General features: G+C 45.8%; 1 protein-coding gene and 1 non-coding gene across 20 annotated transcripts in view; one reads left to right on the top strand and one right to left on the bottom strand.

Moving 5' to 3' along the window:
• The window catches only part of CLASP1 (cytoplasmic linker associated protein 1), a 265,392-nt gene that overhangs the window by 183,646 nt on the left and 56,045 nt on the right, over positions 1-25,701 (bottom strand). For all 19 annotated transcript variants that reach the window (XM_042843075.2, XM_042843076.2, XM_065561475.1 and 16 more), the window contains exons 3-6: positions 8,447-8,525; positions 7,356-7,459; positions 6,202-6,293; positions 6,016-6,091 (exon numbers count right to left, since the gene is read on the bottom strand). In XM_042843075.2, coding sequence (XP_042699009.2) covers positions 6,016-6,091; positions 6,202-6,293; positions 7,356-7,459; positions 8,447-8,525 — 351 coding nt within the window. The remainder of the gene's footprint in view (positions 1-6,015; positions 6,092-6,201; positions 6,294-7,355; positions 7,460-8,446; positions 8,526-25,701) is intronic.
• LOC112059471 (U4atac minor spliceosomal RNA) lies at positions 10,005-10,131 on the top strand. The gene has a single exon (XR_002888786.1). It is a non-coding gene; the product is annotated as a U4atac minor spliceosomal RNA (small nuclear RNA).

Below are 25,701 nucleotides of genomic sequence, written 5' to 3' on the forward strand. Positions count from 1 at the left end.
ATAGAAATTAATCATCTTTTAATTTTTACTATTCTTTCTGAAGAGAAGCCAAAAAAGCAATATATCCATTTCTCAGCCACAATGGCTCCCATGATTTTTTGCATAATAAATAATAGTAATAGTACTTATGTAGTGTTTTTCATCCATAGATCTCAGAGGTGATAAGTATCATTAGGCTCATTTCGCTAATGAGGAAACTGGGGCACAGCGTGCTGAAGTGACTTGCCCAAGGGCAGACAGCAAGTCAGTGGCAGAGCTCTCCAGCCTCTGTGCATGCAGTAAATCGGCTCAGCCTTATAAAATTCCACTCACCCATTCATCTAGGATGAGTACATTTTTTGAAGGCTAAACATAATATTCTTTTTTTCTTCTTTATGACCACTGTGGTAAAGGTGGATGAACAGATTTTGTAGATGTGTGCAAGTAGATCAACACAATGAGCTTGTAAGATGGCACTAAATCAGGAGAGGCACCTCTTTGCATTATACTTTTGTCTATGTTGATCTAATAGCATGAGGAAAGAAGTAATTTTGATATCAATTGCATAAAAGTCCTGCCATGTCAAGAAATCAGGCATGCTGAGTTACTGAAGTCCTTGACTTTCTGTGCTTAGATTCTGCAGAGACAGACCAGACCAATCTCCTAATGAAAAATAAAATGCCACAGAACTACCACTGCAAAATTGCCTTGGCTACAGGCTCCCTCCAGATCCGTGATATAGACGCAGACTATGTTACCCAGCAAGGAAAGAGTCACACTGCCGCAGACGTAGGTATAGACAGAGAACGGTAAGAGAATAACAAAACCCCTAGCATCTCTACTACAGAATAGATTTCAGTACAACATCAGTACCGCAGCAGATCAACTATACCAACAAACTAATCATGATTTTTACATGCTCTGGGCTGATATTGTTAATGCAAGGCAACTGATACCAGGGCAACAGGTGCCTCACAAACACCAGGGGGATAGTCGAATCTCGGCACAGCTAGGGTAAATGATTGACGTGGCTTCGTGGCAGAACATAAAGTAAGAACTTTGCATTTAAAGAAAGATATTTTCTGGTTTGCAAGAGATGTGCTCAGCAGCCAATTGAACTATATCGCCCCCGGCAACTGCATGGGCAGAAGAGACCTAAGCCCAGAACAGGGTAAGCCACTGCCCTCCATCAGGCTCTGCAGGTGGGGAGGGTGTGCTCTGGAAGATGCCTGCAATCCCTCCCTTCCTGCAAAGTTGCAGGGAAGAAATGCCCATCACTAGCATTAACTTGCCTACACTCCCCTCCCCAATGTCTGACACACACCCCACCCAAGGAGGGGGAGGTCCAGAGGCGGCAGCTGATGGGGGAACCCCTGGCCATATGGCTGCAGAAGAAAAATTGCCAAGGAGACAACAGGCAGCATGTGGCACAGCACCTCAACTGCTGCTCACACACTTGTCTAGCTCTGTCCTCCCACTGCAGAGCTTTCCCCTAGCAGGGTCTCTGCTTTCTCCCAGACCCCTGAGTTCTGGCCCTCCTGCCCCAGGGGCTTTTAGTCATTTTCCTCTGCCTTAGTCAAGTTTTCTTTCCTTTCCTCTCTCCCTCATTCCATCTCTCCCACCGTACCGCCATTCACCTCTTTCCCCTCCTATTCTCCCCTCTCCTCCTACCTAACCCCATATTTCCCCCTCTTAGGCCCCAGCATCCCCTTTTCCCCCACATGCTGCCAGTTCAGTGCCCCCTTCCTCTTCTCCATTCCAGGCCGGGCTCTACTCAGCGCTTCTTCCCGCCATCCCCATGGCAACTGGCAGGTGAAGCACTATGCTGCAGCACCACCTATGGGGAGGGGAGGGCAGGAAGCAATCACAGGATTTCTCTGCCCCTGCAGCCTGAGCCCTGGCACAGAAGGTGGAGAAGACGAATGACAGCCCTGTGCATGCTGAGGGGTGCCTCTCTGCCCTCTCTCCCCCAATTCCTTACTCAGCCGTCTGTCTGCCCCGTCAACTGCCGCTGTGTCTCCGGGGGCAACTGCCCCTCTCGCCAGGTTCTGGAACCAAGGCCAAACTCAGGCTCCTACTGGCCTTCAACATTCCACTAGAGCTTCCCTTTACACCTCGGACCAGTGGCTGATGGGAGCAGCTGCACAGGGTTGGCAGGCTGGAAATTCACAGGGCAATGGACACTGCTCTTAGACTCCAAGATCCTCTAGGCCAAACAAAGTCACTGACCAAAGTCAGCAGAAGCTGGTGACATTCACCCCGTGTTTGGCCTTTGGCCAACAGAGGGCATTCCTTTAGAATCCTTGATCTTTTAATCTTCAACCCTTTGCTGCACTTCCCGGCAGGGTGCACTGGTAGAAAGGACTCTCGAGTACTTGACACGGTCACGGGCAGACTCTTATTCTGTCACACTCGGTTCCCTAACCAGTAGAGGACCATTGGTGTGGACTCCGAAAAGACCCTCACACTTAGTCCCCCTGCTCTGCTGCCAGGTTGTCAGCCATCTAAGGAACAAGGCCAGGAGATGGCCCAATGACAAGATGAAACTGATGTGGGAGACGAAGTTAGGAGGAATCTCCCATAACCATCCATTCAGTTGCAGAGACCCATTTAACCAGCCTGTACATAAAGGGATGCACCCAGTATGGTGTACAGGGGGTGTACACCTTTCTGGTCAATTTAGGAGGTTATTTTAGACTCAATTAAAGATTGAGGAGCTGCAGCGATTGCTGAAGGACAGTGTACATGGAGTGGGACAGATCTCAGAACGAGATCAGAAGTGAAAGTCCTCTCTCTTTTTCTTGGACAAACCTTCTTTAATGGGTCACCATCTTTACATGTGCTGTAACAAGGAGCTAAAAACGAGGGAGAGCATGGGGCCCCTGTAGAACAAAGATTAAAAGAGTAAACATGACACAACCCAATCTATCTACATAGAGAATACCAAGGTCCAGCATCACATGCTATCAGCCTGAGTAAGACACAAGTTACCACACAAAGCAAAGCCACGGGTGAGTCGACAGGATCATCCCAAGCCAACACACAGAAAGCAACCACGTTACACTGCCCAGCATCCTGCCACATTACTGTTGGGGTAAGATGTTAGTGGGTTCATGAACACGCCAGGAATTCTGGGGCTTTCTTTGAGCCCTGTGACATTGTAGAGCTGGCAGGAGCGAGCTAAGACCCGACTAGCCCTTCAAACAAGAAAGCCTCACTGGTTCCCATTGCATGGAGCCGAAGAGAGGCCACTGAGCCTGCTACAAACAAAGGAAGGTTGAGCAGATCTCGTCCCCTCAGCTGAAGATTTGATCACTGCTGCCCGTTCCCCTTAGAGATAATGAGGGATGAAGATTCCAGAGCAAGACTCTGAGGTAAACACTTTCACAGCTGGGAGAGGGGAGCAGGCGATGGGAGGCTGTAGTTGGCACAGGTGAAAGCATGGCTCTGAAGGGGTAGGTAAAAGAACACTGATGCTTCCTCTAAAAAGTCACCATGAGAAACTTGTGCTTTCTGAGGAAAAGTCACTATAAAAAACCTACAGCCTAAGGTCCCAATCCTGCAAACATTTATTATTATTTATTACTTGTATTAATATAGTGCCTACGAGCCCCAGTCACGGACATAAGTTACTTTATGAGCCTGAGTAGTCCTCCTGAGTTTAATGGGGTGACGTGTAAGGTTACTTGGATGTGAACATGTTTGTAGGATCGTGGCCTAAATAAATACTCATGGCATACAAGATGGGGTGACCAAACACAGGGATAAAACTTGGCTGTATCAATAGCGGCTTTTCTTTATTTATAACAACACACTTTTTTAAATGCTTTTAAGTTCTTTACGTTACAATCCTTTAGACTCTTTGTTCTCAGTCAGAATAGTCTACATGCATATAACTAAACAGCCATATCAAGAGTTTACTGGGATAAGGGAAATTGCTAAACGATCACTCAAAACCAATGTTAGTTCAAAAAAAAACAAAAAAAAACCTCCGCTTGTAAAAACAAAACCCTCAACAATACAACTCGCATCTTTGGAGCAAAGCAAAACAAAAAACCCTGCATGTTTCCCTGCTTCTGCTATATCTCATTCAGCCAACAGAGGGCAGTGTTGATCAACATTCTGCTAATGCAGCTTTACAACAATAATTCTCAGAGGGAAGAAAATAAGCAACTGGAGATAGAGAAAAGTGTTATCAGATCACAAGGTCCATCCCTCTCCCTCCCTGCCCCAGGAAGGACAGAATCTATTGGGCCCTTAACAGAGGAAGCAACATTTATTAAACTGACAGTGCACTTGATCTTAGCCAAATGGGTTAGTGTTTTTCACTACTGTGAAGATTTAAAAAGATACCCAGGCACAGTAGTTTATGTTTGATTATTGTGGGGTTTTGTTGTTGGTTTTGTTTTTGTTTGGGCAGGCCAGGCTACACCTCTCTGCCCCACAAGCACTGCTTTGGGGTGACTCTGAAGGATAATGAGGAAATTTGAGACTGTGAGATGTACTAGGCACCAACAGGAGTGCGCAGGGGTGTGAGGGTTGCTCCCCTCACACGCTTGCTGGCTGCTAGCAGCACACAAAGAAGAGAGAGAGAGAGAAGACGTGTCCAAACAATCACTGCATGTGCACTGAGTGAGAGTCCTGGAGCCCATCTCTCTCCCCTGCCAGAGAGCCTGCTGGTCCATCCCTGTCCATGGTTTGAAAAGTCAGTACTGGAAGGGAGTTTGGATCCCCATTCCCCTTCCCTTTACCACCTCTCAGGGGTAACCAGCTCTTCCTCTTAGCCCCTTACACCAGTGAAGGGAACGCTCTCCCCCACCCAACTCCTCACAGCAGCTAGGGGACAGCCCCAGCAGTCGGGCAGTAGGAGGCGGGAGGAGAGACCTGCCCAAATCAAGAATCACGAGGCACCTATTCTCCAACCAACCACCCAGCCCAACACCACATCCCACCAAGCTACAGCCAGAGACAGCTGCCAGGTAGGGGAACACCTAGAGGATCATCCATGATGCAAGAGGAAGTGAGACTCATGGTGCGATGCGAGCAAGAGAGGGCAATTTCCAATGACTGGGAACCAGGAAGTTGCCAAAAGCTGCCCTATAGAACAACACTATCTCATTGCCCTTTCCCTTGTCTTCCCTTCCCCATCTTCTCCCTTCCTGTTTCCTACTTTCACTTGTTGTGTCTTGTTTCCAATTGGATTGTAAGCTCTTCAGGGCAGGCTTTGCCTCTTCCTGGCCTTAGCAGCGCACTTAGAGAAACTGGGCCCCCATCCATCTCAGGGTGAGGGGCACTACAGCAATAGAAATCACTCTAATGGAGTTGGGAGAGGACACACGTATGGACTTGTTGGATTCTCTTGGGAAGAAGGAAAGGAGGACTGGAATGATGGTTTTGTTCAGAGGGAACAGCACTATTTTTACATAGGGGGTTGGAAATGTATCACAGATTTTGGTAGGATATTTTTGAGGAACTTCCTTATAAAAACTAGTCTAGCAGCACATCACGGCCAATTCCCTGATTAGGACATCGGCTCAGTTTCACCGCACCCACCCAAGCCAGCTCTTATAACACAACACAATAGAGCACATGGCACTAAGCAAAGACAGACTGGATTCATGCATCTCTTTCATGTCTTCTCTTGAATTTACTCAGACGGCCACAGCCCCAATATCCCATGCAACTCGCACTGCTGCACAAGGAGTTAACTATTGTCATGATTTCAGTCTTTTAGGATTTGACTCTCTTATTAATTATTTTGATGACACCAATATAAACCCAGAGCAACTCCAGTGAAATCACTTCAGATTTACCATAGAGTCACTGAGAACAGAACTAGGCCTGCCCTAAAATCACATTATGCAAAACTAAACCAGGGCTTTTCATAAATGGCAAAGTTGCAAACTTCACCAACAGCCGGCACACAGTCAATGTACCGCTCAAAATGTAGAGCCCTGCTTATTGTGAGTGGCAATCAGACCCCCCCTCCCTGCCAGTAAATATGGAATTTAACATCGAGTTTCACCAAAGACTTACCTGGCTGTTTGGATCTCCAAGTAAGTTACATATATGTGGCACAATCTTACTCAGTGTTAAACTCTGAGCTCCGGATCTAGGAGAAGAGAAAGTGCATGAGTATGAATTGTTGTTTGTTTGTTTGTTTTTTTAAATGTAAAACACTTGGAACCAAGTAACCCGGGTCTATGACAGGTCCTGACTTACACGTTGAGGGTTGCAATAAGGCAGAGGCAAATCCCTTCTCTCGTCCGGAAATTCTTGTGTTTGAATCCTCCCAACAGTCTATCCCACACGTACTGCAGAAGACAGAAAAGAGGGTGGAAAGGGAAGAAGAAAAATAGAGTGGGTGGGGTTTTCTTTTCCAGCCCTGGCACAATTTATCATCCCTTGGGTTTAAATATAAACTCTGTGCCCACACCCAAGAGACTAGGAGGATTTCTGGGTGGGAGCTCCAGGACGACTGTATTAATCTCAAAGGTGACTAATCTTTTGTTCTTTGTTGAGCCTTTCAGTAACTCACTGCTAGCTAACATAACACTGGTTTACCAGCACATACCCGCCAACCCCCAAGGCACAGCACTTCTGACACCTGCGACTGCCCCTCCTCTAGTGGAGCCCTGGCTAATGCTCAAACACACCCATCTCCCAGCTGTGCCCCAGCTTCATGGGACAGAGCTCTGGTCTGCGGGATAGGGAAGCACAAGCATCAGCTAATTTCAACTGTGTCCATCACTGCCTTTCTTTCTGCCCTATCAGAAATTAGGAGAGATGGGGGGCAAGGCTCAGAAACGGGTGCTCTCCTGGACAAGCAGGTAGAGCCGGGGAGCATAGCACCTTTTATTTCCAAAGATCCCAAAGAATCTTTCCAAACTATACATGTGCATCACCATTGAAATGGGGTAGGTTGAGTTTCAGTAACAACTGTGTCGGAAGAGGGAAAATACTGGCCAGGGGCAAACCCTCATTTTACAGAAAGTATCAGAGGATCATTAACATCCATGAGAACAGAAAGGTCCTGGATTATATAGTAGTAATCTGAAAGATCCACGCCCAGTAAATTATGTGGCTCTCAGTGGATCTAACTCAGAAGAGGAATAAGTCAATTTCACTCTGTTGGGATTGGAACCGAAGATTTAGAACATTAATCAACCATCCCTCCCAGATCTAACTGCAACTGGTCTGAAAATGATCCATTCTTCATAACCACCTTGGAAGATTATCCTGTGGACATGGAGACAACGGGCCAGTTAGCATGCACCCATGGGGGAAGGTGAGTTTATGGCAGGTCATAAATACAGATTCCGACATAGGTTCTTTGTGAACACACGCAGTGTATTCCAAATGAGTCATTGCTATACCTGAGGATTAGTAGCTTGTTCCATAATTTTTAGCAGCAGAGCCTGATCCTGCTCCCGCACCGAGTCTTTAGCATCTCCCAGCCTGTCAAGTAAACTTGGCAACACTGGAAAAAACAAACCACCAAAGTCTATCAGAAAAAAAAGCTACAGCGTATCGCAGTTAAAATCCCCCCCACACACTTCAGCAAAGCAGAGAGAATTCTGGGACATCACTAACCCACGATGTAAACTGTGTCCCCACTCACTTGTCTGCGATCTGATCCTGAGAGGCACTGAGCACCCATAATTCCCATTGATGTCAATGGGAATGGACAGCACTCAGTACGTCTCAGAACTGAGATCTTGACAGGTTTGCATTAATTAAGATGTAATCATTATGACAGCGGTACTCTGTGACAGCTAAGAAAGAAGGAAGCAGCAATGTAGTAGCATGGGACCATCCTTGTTGCGGAGGCCGGCAACTAAGGCAGGAGTACTGCAGAGGCAGAGTAGTCACGGGAATGAGAATGGAGAACACGAGGCTATTCAGGGGAGCAGTGGGGGAGAACCCAGAGATCTCTCCCCAAATAAAACACAAACAAAATGTTCACAAAACCCACAGGACACTGAGAACGCACTAGTGGCCCCCATGCTTTGCAGACAACTGTGCAAATTCTCCAGACACAGATCTGTGCTGAACCAAACAGAGCCCTCTCCTACTCAGCTGGTTAAGGTCAAATCCTCCATGGAATTTAGGCTGTGCTCCTGTGACGAGGTTTTGGTTGGGGGCTCTGCTGGCGCCGTAGAGGACGAGAGCACACACAGCAATAAAGGGACTCAGCATAGAGGCTAATCATTTAGGGCCAGAGTCTGTCACTTTTACTCATGCTATTTGAGTGGCAGAAGCTGCAAAGTACCAGTCCTGATGATGCAGCCTCTGTGGTATATGCAATGTTAACAAAACAATTCAGATTAGTGACAGTGGACCATATTTCTGCTTCTCCGTTATAGCCAAGTAACCTTCTTTAAATGAATGAGGCTGCCTGGGTGTGAGTGAGGGCAGAATTTGGCCAAATATATTTCAGATGGGCTAACGATCCCTTAGCCTTTACCTGTGCCTATCTGAGCTTTAAAGCGATCCTGTAACCGTGACACTAGTGCAGACAGGATGTCCATCCCCAGCAGAACCACCTGCAAACACACAACAACAAAGATAGCAAGTTAGCGTGCAGTCAGGCACAAGACACCAGGATAGGCAAGACTGTAGGGGTTTCTCACTGCAGAAGCAATGTTGGAATAAATATGCTCATAAAAGAGAAACAAATCTTTCACGCATCATATAAGGAGTTCCACTGCAATGTATGCCATTTGGATCTGCCCACTGCCCAGCATAGAATATGACCATAAAGAAGATTACTTTAGAGGAGCAATGAAAGGATTACTGATTTTTAAACAAACTGCAATCCACACAATCAATCATTATAATCACTTTCACAGACATGTTCTTCAATTATTTATTATATATATTTGCAATTTATTCTTTCTATTATTTTCTATGTATTGGTAATTAATTGATATTAATTATAATGTATTACTAAATAATGTATAATGCAACCAGGTTAACTGTATTTATTATCCAAGTTTAGAAAAAAATTAAACTAACAGCACTAAATAGGGATGACTAAATTGATTTTTTATTGAAAGTGAAAGTGTTTGTCAACAGTGTTACTAGGATTACAATCATGATTTTTCTTTAAAGTTTGTAGTATCCCTTTAATAAATAATTATAATAATTTTAAATACATTCAAAGATTGTGAAGCACTTTGATATCTACTGATAAAAAAGCCCTATATAAGAATTGGATAGTATTATTATTTGCAAGCACTGCATATTTTGCAATGTGCTAAATAAATGCTAATTAAGAATATCCATAATGATACCATGTATTAATATTAATAGAAAAGATACAGAAGTGCTAATTATAATTAATAATATTCTTAAGTGCTATGTATTCTTTGTTAAGCATAATAAATAAGTGGTAGGTAATAAACTATTACAATAAATACTTTGTAAACTGTTTTATGCATATTAAGTTAGCCTGGCAAAATACTCCCTCCTCAGCCCCCTTACCACCAGTAAAATATCAGCAGATTGGTGGTTTGGTTTTGTGTCTATTTTTATTAACATCACATTAACATCATCCTGGTAAAGGGCGGGTGATCTTTCATACAAAATTAGTAAAGCTGTGCAAATTTTAGATTATTATTTATTATTACTATCCTCAGTTCCATCAATGTGTGCATAAATATCAATCAGCCCAAAGTAAAATGCAAAAAAGGATGCATTTGACCACTTCTTCCTTTCCATTTAACGGCAAAAACTTTGCTGTGAGACTGTTCATTCACTCTAGGGAAGGTTCGCCAGCAACGTATGCAAATATACACGCTAGGTGGCGCAGTGCATTATGGGTACGGTCGTGACTGTCGGCCAAAAGAGTATTAAAACGGCGCTAACTGACATAAAAATGAAAGACCGAGACACTGTATCGTGCTGGACTGCGTCCCTGAGAGAAACCAAGAGTGAAAAAGGCAGGCTCAAAATACGCCGTCGCCACAACCGAACTAGACATCCAGAGTCCCTCCCCGCATTCCCATTAGGCATTTTTACTAACCGTCCTTATCTTGGGGTTGCGCTACTGTTCAATGAACGTATAGTGAGAACAGTACTGCTAACACCGACACAACACATAAGCGCCCGCTGAGGCTTTTGCTTTAATGTGGTGCAATTTTTGGAACCTACTAATTGGTGCAACCTTATAATCCGTTGTAAAAACAGGTTAATATTTAATAGGGCTTGTTTGGTGTAAATCCATTATTTTCGCTCTGTTGTGTTTTCGCCACTTTATCCCGGATCAATATACTCTTTAGTTTCCTCTCCCCCATATTTAGGTACCTTCCAAAATGAAACGGAGAGGAGGGGGGCAAATGTGCATCGGGAAAACCCCTTCCCGTTTCTCTATACAGAACAAGTAGTTCGAAGAATAGCCACTAGATGGCGTAAGGATCTGTGCTAAACTCTTTGATCATTTTAAGCTCAAGACCGAAGTGCATCTACTTCACTTTCTTCCTTTAACTAGGGCTTGAAAATATGCCCCTAGCAAATCATCATAACAGTAATCAGCAATAATTGCTCCTCTCCTCCTAAGCAACATACACACTGAGGGCTCAGTTTATCTATTCAGTGTTGCCAAAAAACCCAACAGTTCTGCAAGGTTGAGTTAAGATTGTTAGGAATGTTTAATTAGACTTACATTTGTTATAAAGCTTCCTTAAAATTTCTCTTTGCAAGTCTTTCCCTGCAGATTTCCTATTCCAGGGCAATACCTTAAATTACCCACAGTACTATGCGGCCTAAGCATGTTGCCAATTATAAAGCCCAGATACATTTGCTTATAAAATGTGACAGAGTTTACTAAACAAATCTGAACAGTATTCCAATTTAATATGGAAACTCTTCCTCAACCTAGAGGGCAAAAAGTTTCCCATAAGATACAGGTACTACGAGGATGATCAAAGAAAAGAGATGGCTGTGCTGTGATAATGAAGTCATGTCATCATTACATCATCATGTGTTACTACCCACTTGGGAATGAAGGAGCAAGGTGAGGTGGGTGGGGTGCTTGTTTTTTAAATACACTACCTAGTCCAGTGTTTTGCAAATTTCTGTACAGAAGAACTATCCAGGCTCCTTGTCTCCCGCCTGTGTTTCTCACTCTGTTTCTAATTTTATTCCAAACATGGATCTACTAGGCAAGTTATCATGCAAAGAACTATGAGCAATAAGAAATATAAATTTGCACATTTGGGGGCTCAGTAAAAATTAACTTTATTACAAAGTCTATTATACTATGGTGTATGCTAATAAAAACCTCCATACATTTAATCATTCAATCACCATCCTTCATACAGTGTTTTTTTCATTTTCCTTTGGCAACTACTGGCGCTTATGCTGTTGTTGCAATTGCTTAGTATACAAAGATTCGGTGATGAAACGCTCTTAATGAGTATGCTTACTCGTAGAGACACCCATGATTAAGTAAAAGAAACTGGAGTAGCCCTTTCAGTAATATGTGAAGGATGCATATCCAGTTTAAACTGAAACACTGATGTGAAATGAGATTAAAAAAAAAAACAATTTCTGGGGAGTTGGAATGGAAAAAGCGCAGGTGCTGCTAGTTTAGTAAATAATCTTTTGTAACTTCCAGCTAATCAGTGTTCTAAAGCATCTGGTTAAGTTTTTTTCCACCAGTTCATAGAATATCAGGGTTGGAAGGGACCTCAGGAGATCATCTAATCCAACCCCCTGCTCAAAGCAGGACCAATCCCCAGACAGATTTTTACCCCAGTTCCCTAAATGGCCCCCTCAAGGATTGAACTCACAACCCTGGGTTTAGCAGGCCAATGCTCAAACCACTGAGCTATCCCTCCCCACAAGGGGACATAGTCAAATACTTTATAAAGTGTGCTTTTTAACTCTGCATACTGTGCTACATGCTGGCAGGAGGACCTTAGAAGAAAAGGTTTCAGAGCGGTAGGAATCCTTGTGGCACCTTAGAGACTAACAAATTTATTTGGGCACAAGCTTTTGTGGGCTAGAACCCACTTCATCAGATGCGTGGTGGGTTCTAGCCCACGAAAGCTTATGCCCAAATACATGTGTTAGTCTCTAACGTGCCACAAGGATTCCTCATTGTTTTTTTAGGAAGTAAAGGGTCTTTGCCTCATTTGGTCCTTTTCTCTACGTCAAAGAATTTGCCCCTGTATTGGCTTGTTTTCACATCCATAGTTGTGCACCAGGGACTGGGCTCTGTACCACTGAAGCAACTGGGAGTTTGACCACTGACTTCAAAGGGAGTTGGATCAGGCCCTACCGTTAGCCACATGGTCTGTCAGTTACTCTGTGCTCCTCTTGGCAGCAAAGCACAACAGCGTAGGTCCTACATAAAAAGCAACCCCGGGGTCCAGAAACTGTCTTACCAACTGAGGGCTTGTCTATACACAGATGCTAAAACAGCACCACTGCGGCATAGACCCTTGCTACAGGGACGGAAGGAGGTCTACAATCACTCTAGTTAATCCGCCCACCTTGAGAGGCAGTAGCTAGGTTGATAGAAGGATTCATCCATCAACCTAGCTGTGTCTTTACCAGGGCTTAGGTCAACTTAACAACATTTCACAGTGGTGTGAATTTTTCACATCTTCCAAAAGTGACGAAACTAGGTCAATCTAAATTTTAGGTACAGACCAGGCCTGAGTGGTAGAATATTCTTGTTTAAGTAACCCAACAAGATATTTAGACCCTGGATAATATTCAGAGTCACTCACATCTGGGACATACGTTACATGACAGCATCTCTTGCTAAAAGGAACAGAGTGCTTGCTGTGTGCCACTATCTGCAGAACACTCAGCACTACACCAGCTCCAATGGCAGGTCATGTTCCTAAGGGAGTAAGGCACCAATCTCATCCCACTTTAATTGCCTTGCAACATGCGTGGGAAAGTGAGAGGAACAAGAGTGGGACTTATCCAGTGTAAATATAAAATCAACAATTAACCTCCCCTCCAGCACCTAGGATCAGACAATGGAAGAGCACATAAGCCTCCTAAGACTTTTACTTATCTGTATTTCTAATCATAATTTAAAATTAGCCTTAGACCCAAACCACCACTATAATTACAGTGCTATTTAAAAATCTGTAGTGACAATGACCCAGTGCTATTGCCTGCCACTCGGGAGATCAGGATTTGATTACCACACCTGATCTTTCACCCAACTCCCAAAGCTGCTAGAGGCTGCGGGGGCAGAAAAGTCAGCATATTACACCCTGCAGGTAGGGAGTCCCACTGGACCTGCTCAAGATCTGACTATCAAGGGTTTGAAAAGCCATCCCTGGCTGAGAAGATGCTGATTGCAATGGGTAAGATCTTGACTATAGGCCCCACCCAGCCTTCTTTAAGCCTCATCACCACTCTGTGCCTCAGTTTCCCCATCTGTAAAATGGGACTAATGATACTTTCTTCCTTCATGAAGCCCTTTGGGATATATTGATGAAAAGTGCTATATAAGACCTAAGTATTATTAATATTATTGCCATCTGTCATGGGATTTTAGCCACTGCTGGAGCTGCACCAGTACAATCCCCTAATGTAGACATAATTTGCTCTAGTGCAATGCCACTTGCATTGGTGTAGGTTACCCCAGTTTACCTGTGACATCACTGCAAGCTTTGTCTGAACCAGGAATGAATAAAGAACACTGAACAGTGTCCTATGTGAGAAACTGATGTGAATGGAGCCTGGCACATGGGGCAAGGGGACGCTGGAAGGTTTGGCAACTGTACCAGTGGCAAGGAGATGATCTTCCAGCCTGTACTATTTCTATCTGGCTATGAATTTCTATTGCGTCCCTCCTCCCTGTGGAATCTAGGCACCACATACGTGAATTAGTAAATCAAATTTTGATGTAGAGAAGGCACAGTTCTCTGCCTAGTACTTCTAAAGAATTACATTGGGGACTGAAGTCTAAAGGAATGACTCCCAGCAATGAACTAGCCTTTTTTACTGAAAGACGGCCTGGTCAAAGAGACATGCTGCTCTGAAAGTGGCAAGATATAACCTTATCGTGATCTCCAGTGGCATGGAGTTCCACAGCCCTGCACAAAAAACACATTGCCATTGGCTTTCGCTCTCAGGCCTGTTAGCTGTATTGATCCTCTAGAGAGAGTCAGAGAGAGGGAAGCAATCCATATCCAACCCATCAAGAGCTCTGAAGGACCTTGGATTCAGGGCAAATAGTCAATTAGGAGCTAGTGCAGAGCTCCATAGACACATAAGCCCATCCATTTATCTTGCTTGCTTGGCAGATGCTTGTGTGGTGGCTGCTGGGATTCCACAAACGTATCAATACTCAATTCGTGCACTTGCCATCTGCTGGGGCCTTTTTTTTTTTTTTTTTTAAACAGTATCAGCTGTAGCAGCTAATTGCTGACAGCGGACTCTCCTCCTCTGCCTTGCTCTCCAACTGCTCACTCTCCAGGCGTCCTAGGCTCCTGTCAGTTACCAGAGTTTAATATTCCCCCTTCCCAATGCTGAAAGGGAAGTCACACCTCATGCTTTTACAAGCTGTCAAAAAAATGCCTTCAAAGGACTTCACAAAATGGCTGCCCTTTAATAGTTGGGTGTTGCTGAAAAGCCTGGAGGCAGCCCTGTGTAGTGGAGATGACACATAGGTTACCATCACTCCAGCATGACTGCAAGCGTTTACCAGGCGTAGCAGAAACGGTCAATAAGTTCCAGCCTGACTAAAAGGAAGATGCTTTGAGACAAAGAACAGGGGGAGGAGCAGCACAGTGTAGAGGATTCAGAGTCAGGAGACCTGGGTTCTGTTCCTCGCTCTATCACCAGTCTGCTGTGCGACTCTGGGAATTCTCCGTGCCTCGGTTTCCCTATCTGTAAAATTGGGATAATGATGTTGAACTTCTTACATAGGAGGCTTCGAGATCTGCAAGTGGAAAGTGCTATACAAGAGCAAAAGAATTATTAGGAAAAGGATACCGTTTTGTGCCTTCCACAATTCAGCTGGCTAAGTGAGTAAGGTATTAACAAACACAAAATAATAATTACTGTAGTATTCTCTGATAGACGGCAGGATAGGAGTGCAAAGTAGTGACCTCCTTTGGAAAGTGCTTTGAAATCTACAAACGAAAAGTATTACACAAGCGCTAGGTGACATTATCATCAGTCCACAAACTGTAAGCATCACACCTTTGAGGAAAAAAGTATTATCCTCATTTTACAGAGGAGGAAACTGCGGCACAGAGTGCTTATGGCCCACATCTTCAAATAGTCACTAACTTTGGGGGCCTCCCTTTTTGCGTACCCAACCTGCTGCATCTCTGGCCTAGTTTTCAGAGCCAATGAGCATCCCCTAATGGTGTAAGTTGGGCTCCCAAAAATCTAAAGGCACCCAAAATTAGAGGACACTTGAAAACTTACGTCTGAGGCCTGGTCTACACACAATGTTTGTATTGCTATAACTGTTTGTTAAGGGTGGGATTTTCCCCCATTATAGTTATACTAGTAAAATGATCTAGCGTGGGCAGTTTTACTGGTATAAACGTGACTGATACCAGTATACCCACATGCGTCTGACGAAGTGGGTATTCACCCACGAAAGCTTATGCTCCAATACGTCTGTTAGTCTATAAGATGCCACAGGACTCTTTGTCGCTTGATACCAGTATAGTGATCCCCTTTCCTATATGGGAATAGCTGCATCAGCATAAAGCACCTTTATACAGTATAACTACATCGACACTGGCGGGATCATATCGCTTAACCTATACCCGTAGAGTTAAAGTAGTAGAATGTTCTAATGTAGACAAGCCATAAACTACTCGGAGCAAGTCACCGATCAAATCAACGGCTGAGTGAGGAAAAGCAGACAGAAAATGCCCAGTCTCCCTCTCTAAGCACTGGACATCCTCCATTTTGGCTTAAGCATCCAGTATGGTACAGAAACGGCCTTCAATTGTTACTATACAATAGTAACATCAATTTTAGCGGCTGATCCATTGATTTGTCACTCAACAGAGATCATTCTCACCAGCAGCAACAGGGTTACAGTGGTGGCAGCTTTTCCCTTCGAACGCTCCGCCGAGGCGTACATTTTTCTGTTCTAAGAAGCTGACAAGGATCCAGCCATCTGCTCCGGATTTGGAGAAGTGCAAATAAATAAATAAATAAAAATCACAGAAGTTTAAACTTTTCAGCTGCCTTTCTGCACATAGCTAAAATTAAGCTGATTCGAGTCATTCCATCCAGAGCAAGAAATTCCACTACGGAACGCTGGGAGGACACTTTCTTGGCTGCAGAGCAGTGGACTAAGGAGGCGATTAAAAGGCACCAACAAACTGTTAAGTAAAAAGAAGAACAGGAGTACTTGTGGCACCTTAGAGACTAAAATTTATTAGAGCATAAGCTTTCGTGGACTTGCATCCGAAGAAGTATGCATCCGAAGAAGTGGGCTGTAGTCCACGAAAGCTTATGCTCTAATAAATTTGTTAGTCTCTAAGGTGCCACAAGTACTCCTGTTCTTCTTTTTGCGGATACAGACTAACACGGCTGCTACTCTGAAACTGTTAAGTGTGTATCAGCAGGATCCGCACGGACCCTTAGTGTGTGGCAGGCTAGTGCAGGACAGAGTTGCAACCCAGCTCGCCACAAAGTAAATGTTTGTGTAGACAAACCCTAGGAATGAATGTCTGCCTACCACTCTGAAAAGTCACATAAGACCGGGGGCTTCCAAACCAGTTTGTGATCCCGACCTAGGAGACCATACAAGTCTAGGATCCTGCCTACACTATGGGAAGCACTGGTACTGCAGGATCTCATCCTGGCACACTAAACAATTCAGACTGGCAGCGCCCGGTGGACAGGATTGAACGGTGTTTTAACCGTTCTCCCCTACATACTCCATATACCAGGCTCCACCACTTTGTTTTGTCCAAACTGCCTTTCTTCTTCTGGCAACATCTACAAAGATCCCAAATTCTCCTCCCCCCACACCAGCCCCATTTTATCTTCTCCGGAAACCCCCTCAAAGACCAGCATGCATTGCAGCATACCTTACTCCAGTTAATGGGGACTGACTGGTGCTCCCTGCAGACCCATCCGTGCTGCTCCTTCAGTCAGAGGGGAAGGATAATGGGGCAGAGTGATTTTCAGGAGTCTGTCCAGATTTTGTCCCAAACTATCCCTACTACTTTCAGCTTCCCTTCCTGTTCTCACCATTTTTTTTTCTGCTTCTCCATCTTTCTCATCCCTCACATTTATTCCTCTCGCTTCTGCATGAGAATCACACCTCTGGTCCTCCCCATTAAGGCAGATCAACAGACTATAGAGTGCCAAGGGCGCTAACAGGAAGTGATGTGACTGTGATTCCACCCCTCAGTTTCGCTTCCTGCGGCAAGGGCTTTCCTGGCAGCCCAGCACAGGAGCAATTCCCAACAGCTGCTCTGGGGGTAAGGACAGGGAGGAGAGACACCAACAACCAGCTCATTTCCCATCTTCCCCTCCCTCACCACCCACCCACCCCGAGCTCACTGTTTTCTTGGCCATTCTCAAGCCAATCACAGCTTTGATACAAATGGGAAGTGGAGCCTACAAGTTAGGGGCTGTCCCCCTGCTCCAAAGTTCATGGGACCACTCCACATCCCACCTGTAGGAGAGTCTCCAATTTTCCCCGCCGGTCACAGTGATGTGGCAAACAGTGCGATGGTGCCAAGAGACAAAGCACTGAGGCCGATGATTTTGTCTGGTAGGAGCCCCAGGAACAGGTGCTGTGACCCTGTGACGAGATAACTAAATCAACACGTTTAAATGAATCACACAAACCCCTTTTAAAAAAAAATCGAAAGCTGATGTGGAAAACTCCCCCTTTCATTTATCGATCCAGTGGGAGCGAGATTTATTCCACAGCTTTACGTTATTCACTGGGAGCTGAGGCAAATCCCAGAAAGACGATGTGGAGAATTTGTTTAAATGTTGGCAGTTTAAAACAGATAAAAAGGGTAGCTAGAGTCAGTCCCCTGCAGGAATATATTCTGGGAACTGCCATAAGGCGCACAAGGAGACCTGGCTCAGACAGACTGTATTATATGAGCACAGTGAAAACTGAGCAGTCCGCTGTCATAATACACGAGCAAGAGACTCAATGGAATTAAAGGGCAGGAAGTTGAGAAAAGCACAAGGAAATGCAGCTGAGAGTGAACCTACAGACATCACTGCCATTGAAGGTCCAGCAAAAATACAGGAACTAGACTTTTAAGAGGACTGGATAGGTTTATGAGCATGGACGTGTGTACAAAAACCAAAGATGATGATCTGTGAAATTAAGATATATGCTTTGGGGCATAAACTGGTTTCCTCAGGAGCCAGGAATGATGGTCCAGTGCTTAGGGCACTAGCCTAGGACTTGGGAGTCAATTCCTGGGCTCAGGTCCCTGCTCTGCCACAGACTCCCTGGGTGACCTTAGCCAAGACATTTAGTCTCTCTGGGCCTGTTTCCCACCTGTAAAATAGGAATAAAAGCATATAAGGACCAGAGAGAGAGAGAGAGAGAGAGAGAGAGAGAGTCTCCCACCCACTCTACCCTGGCCACTTCCGGGAGCGGCGTGGGGCCACTGGCCATGGCATGCAGGCAGCCTGCCTGCCTGAGCCCTGCTCCGCTGCTGGTCAGGACTCAGGGGCAGGCTGTCAGATATTTGTCCTGCATTTTGAGGGCCGCATACCACCACATAGTTTGTTTCATGATAAATCCACTCCTGCCTAGATCACCTTGTTACAGTGGGTGCAGCATTACACCCAGTTATCCCGTCCATGCCTGCAGGACACTGTCACTCCAGGTTAGTGTGGGAGTCATGTTTGCAGAAACAAGACTGTAACAAGCAACTGGGACCGATGGGCTGATCTGACAGAGCCATTTCGGGGGGTTGAAACTCAGACAGTAAGGTAAGCACAAATCTTTAAAACAATTTACCAGAAGACGGCCAGAGCTGGTAACTCAACTCCTTACCTCATGAAAACACTGCGGCAGTGGGGCTGCAGGCCCACATCTTAGAATTGCCCCGGGAACTCTGTCCCCCCCCATGTCACTGCAGAATGGTATGACCCCATGGCTTCAATAAAATGAATATGAACTTAACTTTCAACCTCAGCTGTCCATATTCCTTCCACAGACACAGTCCAGATTTGTGATCTGATCGCTGGACTAGAATCCAGGAATACCTGGATTCTAATCCTGGCCCTCACCAACTCCCTCTGCAGCCATGAGGGGGGAAAATCTCTTAAAATTCTGACTCCATTTCTGCAACACTATGAGGGAGATAATGCTCACCTACCTCCAGAGGTGTTGCAAGAAATTTCTGGAAGAGGGAAAACACTAGAGAGAGCTGAGCATTCAGAGATGCATGTTGATTATATGCATAATGGATTAATCACTTAGGTGATTTGATGCTAAATAATAATACATTACTTAGCCCTGCTATGGCATCTTGTATCTAAGGCTCTCAAAATATTTTACAAACATGAATTAAGCTTCACAACATCTCTAAGTCACCCCAGCATGATCCCCAATACACTAAAGGGGAAACTGAGGCACAGAGAGGCTGACTGACTTGCCCACAATCACAGAGAGTATGGACAACTAAGGTCCCCCAACACACAGTCCCATTTAACCACAAAACCAATGCTTTCTTCCACAGTGACTCATCTAGTGATTTATGGAGGCTGATCAATTGTAACTGACATATTCCTCTTCCATGGTCTTCCCTGCTTGCATTATCAGGCAGAAGGACTTTTATAATGAGATAAGACAACAGGGCAGAATCTATATAATAAGATTCCAGGATTGTCACTCTCAAGCCTAGAGTGTCTTTCGGAGGCAGTGTGAAGTGATGGATACAGCCACAAGCACGGCTGAGAGCGCTTTTTGTTCAGAATATATTCAGGTTCAATTGTCGCTGAGTTTCACGGTTTATTACCATCCAATTTTTAAGTTCTTAGCTACTTTGACCTTACAACTTACATGCATGACTGTCGCTGTACAGCACACGGGTGTATCTGTGCCATGCCAAGCACCTTAGACCACTGTGCTATCAGAGGTGACTCAACTTCCACTCTAATGTGTATGCAAAAACTTCATTGACTGTATGAGGGAAGCGGCACAGATGGTAGATTACTTGGCTCAAGTGTCACTCATGCAACAGCATGAGCTTTGAGCTGCTAGTTCACATCCAAGGAACTCCAGCAGGATAGTCCCACTTCTATCTGCAGACGGAAGCCAAGTGGGGCTGGTAAAGTTGTCAGTTTCTTCCCAAACTGGTAAGCCTCCTGCTCCTTAAGGTTGAGCAGGAAAAGGATCCGTTTAATATGCCCTCCCCTTGCCCTATACCCCCTTAAGACGCTTTGTGTCTGCCAGTGAAGGAAGCATGAGTTACAACCCCACAAAGTGGCTTCCTGCACTGCACCATACTGTAAACCTCTCTCAACCACAGATCACAGTTTAATTTTATTTTTAGCCTTTTTATTTTTTTTAACAGCAGACAGTAGATTCCCTGATGCAATGGGGCATCTTTCTCACTTGCCCTGGAGAACAGCTGTCCTTATCTTGGGGCTGTGACACTGTTCACTTAGAACTATTCTCCTGAGACTGCAGCTCCCAATCAGGTGTGGCGTGTGCATGCCAAAATGCAATCCTTAGAATCTCTACACAAACCAAAGTCCAAAATAAAATCAGTGCTATCCACTAGCGCCGCCCACTCCCCCGATTTCAAAATCCACGTAGGTCATCCTTAAATGAATACCACTGACAGAACCGTGCACTCTATTGCTGCCACCTGAATGGCCAAGTACAGAGACAGATGAAGGCCTGGTCTATGCTACAAAGTTAGGCTGATGTAATTCGCCTTGTGTCAACCTATTTGTGCATGTGCATACACTTTGATTTGATGCCGGATGATGCAAGCGCCCCATTACAGTGATGCAGTAAAACCACCTCTCCAAATGACACAGAACCCTGGGTCACCTACATTCGTCGACAGTGCGAGTGTGGAAACTGCATGACTTGTGTTGACCTAACAGTCCTCCAGGAGTTTGTCCCATCCTCTGCAACAGTGACGGCTCCGTTCACAGGTTTAAACTCCACTGCCCAGAGATCACAGAGACCAGAAGTCAACATCCCTCCTTCTAACTCCCTGCATGTTTTTGAAATGCCTTTTCCTGATTTGCCCACCTTGGTGAGTGCACCTAGCAGATCCCCCTTGCTGTGTGCACCTGCCAAACCAACCGTACCAGCTGCACGCACTACACGCATGCCTGCTTGGAATAGACAGGAGGTATTGGATCTCCTGGGCCTGAGGGGAGAAGAGGCTGTGCAAGCATAGCTATGAAAACGTGGACATCTATAAAATTGCACGGGGGTGCAGGCAAAGGAGTATGACAGGGATAAGCAGCAGTGCTGCATGAAAGTGAAGGAACTTCACCAGGGACACCACAAGGCCAGGGAGCACAACAATAGATCTGGTGCTGTGCCGCGGACCTGCCACGTCTACAAGGAACTGCATGCCTCAAAGGATCCAGGGACAGAGACTCCTGCCGTGAACAGGGACGGAGAAGAGGAGGAGGAAGCAGGAGGCACAGCATGGAACTCCAGCCATGCTGTGTGAGCAAGGACATGTTTGAGATTCCGCCACACCGTGTTTCTCAAATGCAGCCACCGTGGCCACATGCAGCCGCCAGGAGCTTTTCGTGAAGCCACGGCCTCCTGGGCAGTGACTGTGAGGGTGGTGGGGAGCAGCGGACTCTTGCAGGGGGCCTATCCCCTGCTGGAGCCCCAACAGTGTAGGAGCAGGTGGCCAGCTTGAGTTCCTCACCTTCCCAGGGCTTGGGCTTCGGGCTTCAGCCCTGGGGTAGTGGCGGCAGGCTCTGGCCATGCAGCGGCAGGCTCTGTCCATGCAGCGGCAGGCTCCATCCCCCAGCCACAAGTCTTCAGGCTCTGGCTAGGGACTCACCTCCTGCACGTCGCCCCTGACCCCGCTGCCTCCCATCTATCCCCCCATTGCCCCTACCCAACTCCCCATCCAGGGCTTAATTTGTCCCCCAGCTTGCCAGAGCGGAGTAAACAGCCTCTCCACTAGCTAGCAAATCTGCTGTGAAAAGTGATATTAACAAATATACAAATGTTACTTTTCACAATAGCAGACTTACTAGCTAGCAAATCTTGAAAAAAGCAACCAGAAAAGCAAAACATGCAAAGCCCCTTATTTGTGTTTCTATTCTGTTTAGGTCCAGTAAAGAATAGAGACAACTGTACATTATTTTTAACCACTGAGTCTTCAAAAAAAAAAAACCTATGTAAATAAATCGCAATGATTTGGACATGTTTATGTGCATATATTTATTTGTTTTTCCTAAAGCTAATTGACAATTTTTCCTAAAATACTAGAGCGGCCACCAGCAAGAGTTGGTGGCCACACTCTGAGGCCACCCAAAAAATTTGTTGTGAGAACTCTTCCCACCAGGCAAGCGCAGATAAGCCTGACAAAGGGGAAGGGATCTCGGGTAAGTGTTTGCATGCATTTTTCCTTACAAGGTTTCAATTTAAATATGGCGCCCAGCCCACCCCCAAGTTAACAAGACAAAGGTATTGACCTTTTATTGTTTTGCTCGTATCAGAAGAGGTAGAGGCTACAACAAACAGAGGCAGAGTTGGCATCTAGTTTTCATTCCCCTGCTGGGGTAGGTGTGGGGGGCGCACGTGGAACACTTTGTTATATGCACAGTGATGTCCCTGTTATCCCTTTGATGCACTTCTATGGAGGCACTCTGCAATCCACTCGTGAAGGTTCCTAGGGATGGCCTCCTTACTTCTTCCTCCAGGGTACCACACCACTCTGCGACAAGTTTGGTGGCACCTTGCAGTAAATAGGTTAGTGGCATACAGGCCCAGGCAGGTTCTGGGCACCAGTCGCAGCTGTGTTCTCTGTGCACCAGACTACATGGGTCTACTCCTGGGGGAACTCTGCATTACTGTGCAGTTGGGCTCTGGGGCTTAGGGGGTGTGGGTGTCTGGGCTGAGGGTGGCCCTGCAGCTGGGCTCTGGGGATTAGGGGGTGCAAGTACCTGGGCGGGGGGGGGGCACATGGCCAGGCTCTGGGGCTTAGGGGGTGTGGGTGTCTGGGCTGAGGGTGGCCCTGCAGCTGGGCTCTGGGGATTAGGGGGTGCAGGTACCTGGGCTGGGGGGGGGGGGGGGGGGCACATGGCCAGGCTCTGGGGTTTAGGGGGTGTGGGTGTCTGGGCTGGGGTGGGGGCCTGCGGCTGGACTCTGGGGACTAGGGGGTGTGGGTGTTTGGCTCACCTGCTGGGCTCTGAAGGGGAGGGAGCAAAGAAGCAGGGGTTTCTTTAACACTCTACTCCTGGAGGAATTTTTTTGGCCTTGGCTACACTTGCAGCTGTACAGCGCTGTGAGGTAAACCTGTCTTCGTGCAGCTGAGTAGGGAAAAGCGCTGCAGTCTGTCCACACTGACAGCTGCCAGCGCAGTGGTGTGGCCACACTTGCAACATCTGCAGCTGTGTTGGGAGTGGTGCATTATGGGCAGCTATCCCAGCATTCATGTGGCTGCAACGTGCTTTTCAAAACGGGGGGGATGGGGTGGATTGTGACAGGGAGTGTGGGGGGAGAGAGAGTGCTTTTGGGAGCATGTCAGCTCTCTATTTTGCAAGTTCCGAACTCCCGGCCCCCTGCTCATTCATTTACTCACTCAAAGCAAGCTGCAATCTGTTTGCTTTTCTCTGTGGTACGAGCTTTGAAACCAGCACTTCCGCATTCCTGCAACCGGTCACAACAATGGAGAGGACTGGCCACTTGACAAGGTGATTAGTACAGCGCTGCAAGCATTTACACTCACACCGTTGTAGCCACTCCGCTGCAGCTGTTATTCCTCTCGGAGATGTGGAGTACCTGCAGCGGTGTACCCAGGGAGATACAGCACTGTAAGTGCCCTGCCAGTGTGGATGGGGAGTGAGTTACAGCGCTGGGGGAGGCTTTACAGCGTTGTAACTTGCTAGTGTAGCCAAGGCCTTTGTGCCTGTATTGTTACAGACATAGTTACCAATAGATAGCTTGAAATAAATTCCCAAAATAATTGAAACTAGTATGATTATAGTGTTATTTTGACAAATAAAATATGCAGAATTTTGCAGAATTTAAAATATTGTGTGCAGAATTTTTAATTTTTTGGCACACAATTTTTAATTTTGTGGTGCAGAATTCCCCCAGGAGTAATGGGTGCATGCAAATGGACATATATGTTTACTTTCGTTCTAATTTTAAGTTTTTACCCTGTTATACAAATTTATATAACTTAACATTGCCTGTGGTTTTTTGGCACATTGATTTTTCTGCACTGTTTTCTCCCCGCTCAATCAAGGTCTATTTTCGGAGAATCAAATTCTCTTTATTAGTTCACCACAAATATTACAGAATGCACTGCAGTAGTCAATGCAAACACTCCTTGTCAATGCACACCAAGCACCATGTAATTCATAGCTTCAGGAAAACACCCACTCAACATTTATAAATGTACAGCCAGCACTACCCAAATTCGTAGAAGCACCCAAAGCTCCAGGCCCAGAGAGCACAGCAGCACAGAACCTAACGGTCAGCCACAGTAAAGTGCTCTTTCAAAGTCTCCCTCAACCCCATAGCTCCACGCTGGGCTCTTGTAATGGCCCTTGTGCCTGGCTCTTCAAACTCAGCAGACAGCTGCTCCACCCCCTTTGCCTCACAGTTATTATGCAGGACACAGCAGGCAGCTATGGCCACTGGGATATTTTTCTCACTGAGATCCAATCCCTTCAACCTACAAAAGCACATTCAACAGTTATTCTGCACCTGCTGAGCTGATAGCAGAATCTTTCTGTGGTGCTGTCCAGGAGGCCGGCTCGATGAGCCAGGGGAGCAAAGGGTAGGCTGGGTCCTCCAGAATCACTATTGATATTTCAACATTGCCAATAGTAATCCACCAGTTGGGAAAGAATATCCTTGCTTGCAGCTTTCTGAACACTCCTGTGTTCTTAAGGACGTGTGTGTCAGGCACCTCCCTTGACCACTCCACATCAATATTGGTGAAGCATCCATGGTCATCCACCAATGCTTGCATAAAAACTGAAAATTGGCCCTTTCTGTTGATGTGCTCTGTGGCAAGGTGGGCTGGTGCCAAAATTGGGATACACTTACTGTCTATTGCCTCACCACAGTTCAGGAACCCCGTTGGGGCAGATCCATCCACCAGGCCCTGCACAATGCTGAGAGTCACAGTCCTGAGTAGCAGGAGACGATTAACAGCTGTGCACGCTTCCATGATCATGGCCCCACAGTGGCTTTTCCAACTCCAAAATGATTTCCCACTGACACGTTGCAACCAGCATTGCAAATTTCCACAGTGTAATTGCCATGTGCTTCTCCACTGAACATCTATTATGGAACAGCAAGGAGAAGCTTACAATGAAAGAAAAAGGTAGGAGTGTCCTGTTTTGCTCTTTATGGGAAGACTTAAGGTCCTTCATATGGCAATGAAATTTACCAATAAAACAGATTACTAGATTAGTCACTCAGCATTAACAACATGGTTGTATGTGAAGGGGTAAATAACACTTCCCTATTCATTTACTTCACACCTTTCATGATTGCATAGATGTTTAATAGAGACACTTTCCCACTAGTCCCAAGGGACTTTTGGTATTGGG

Source organism: Chrysemys picta, chromosome 11, assembly GCF_011386835.1.
Source record: "Chrysemys picta bellii isolate R12L10 chromosome 11, ASM1138683v2, whole genome shotgun sequence".
In the NCBI taxonomy this organism is placed as follows: domain Eukaryota; kingdom Metazoa; phylum Chordata; order Testudines; family Emydidae; genus Chrysemys; species Chrysemys picta.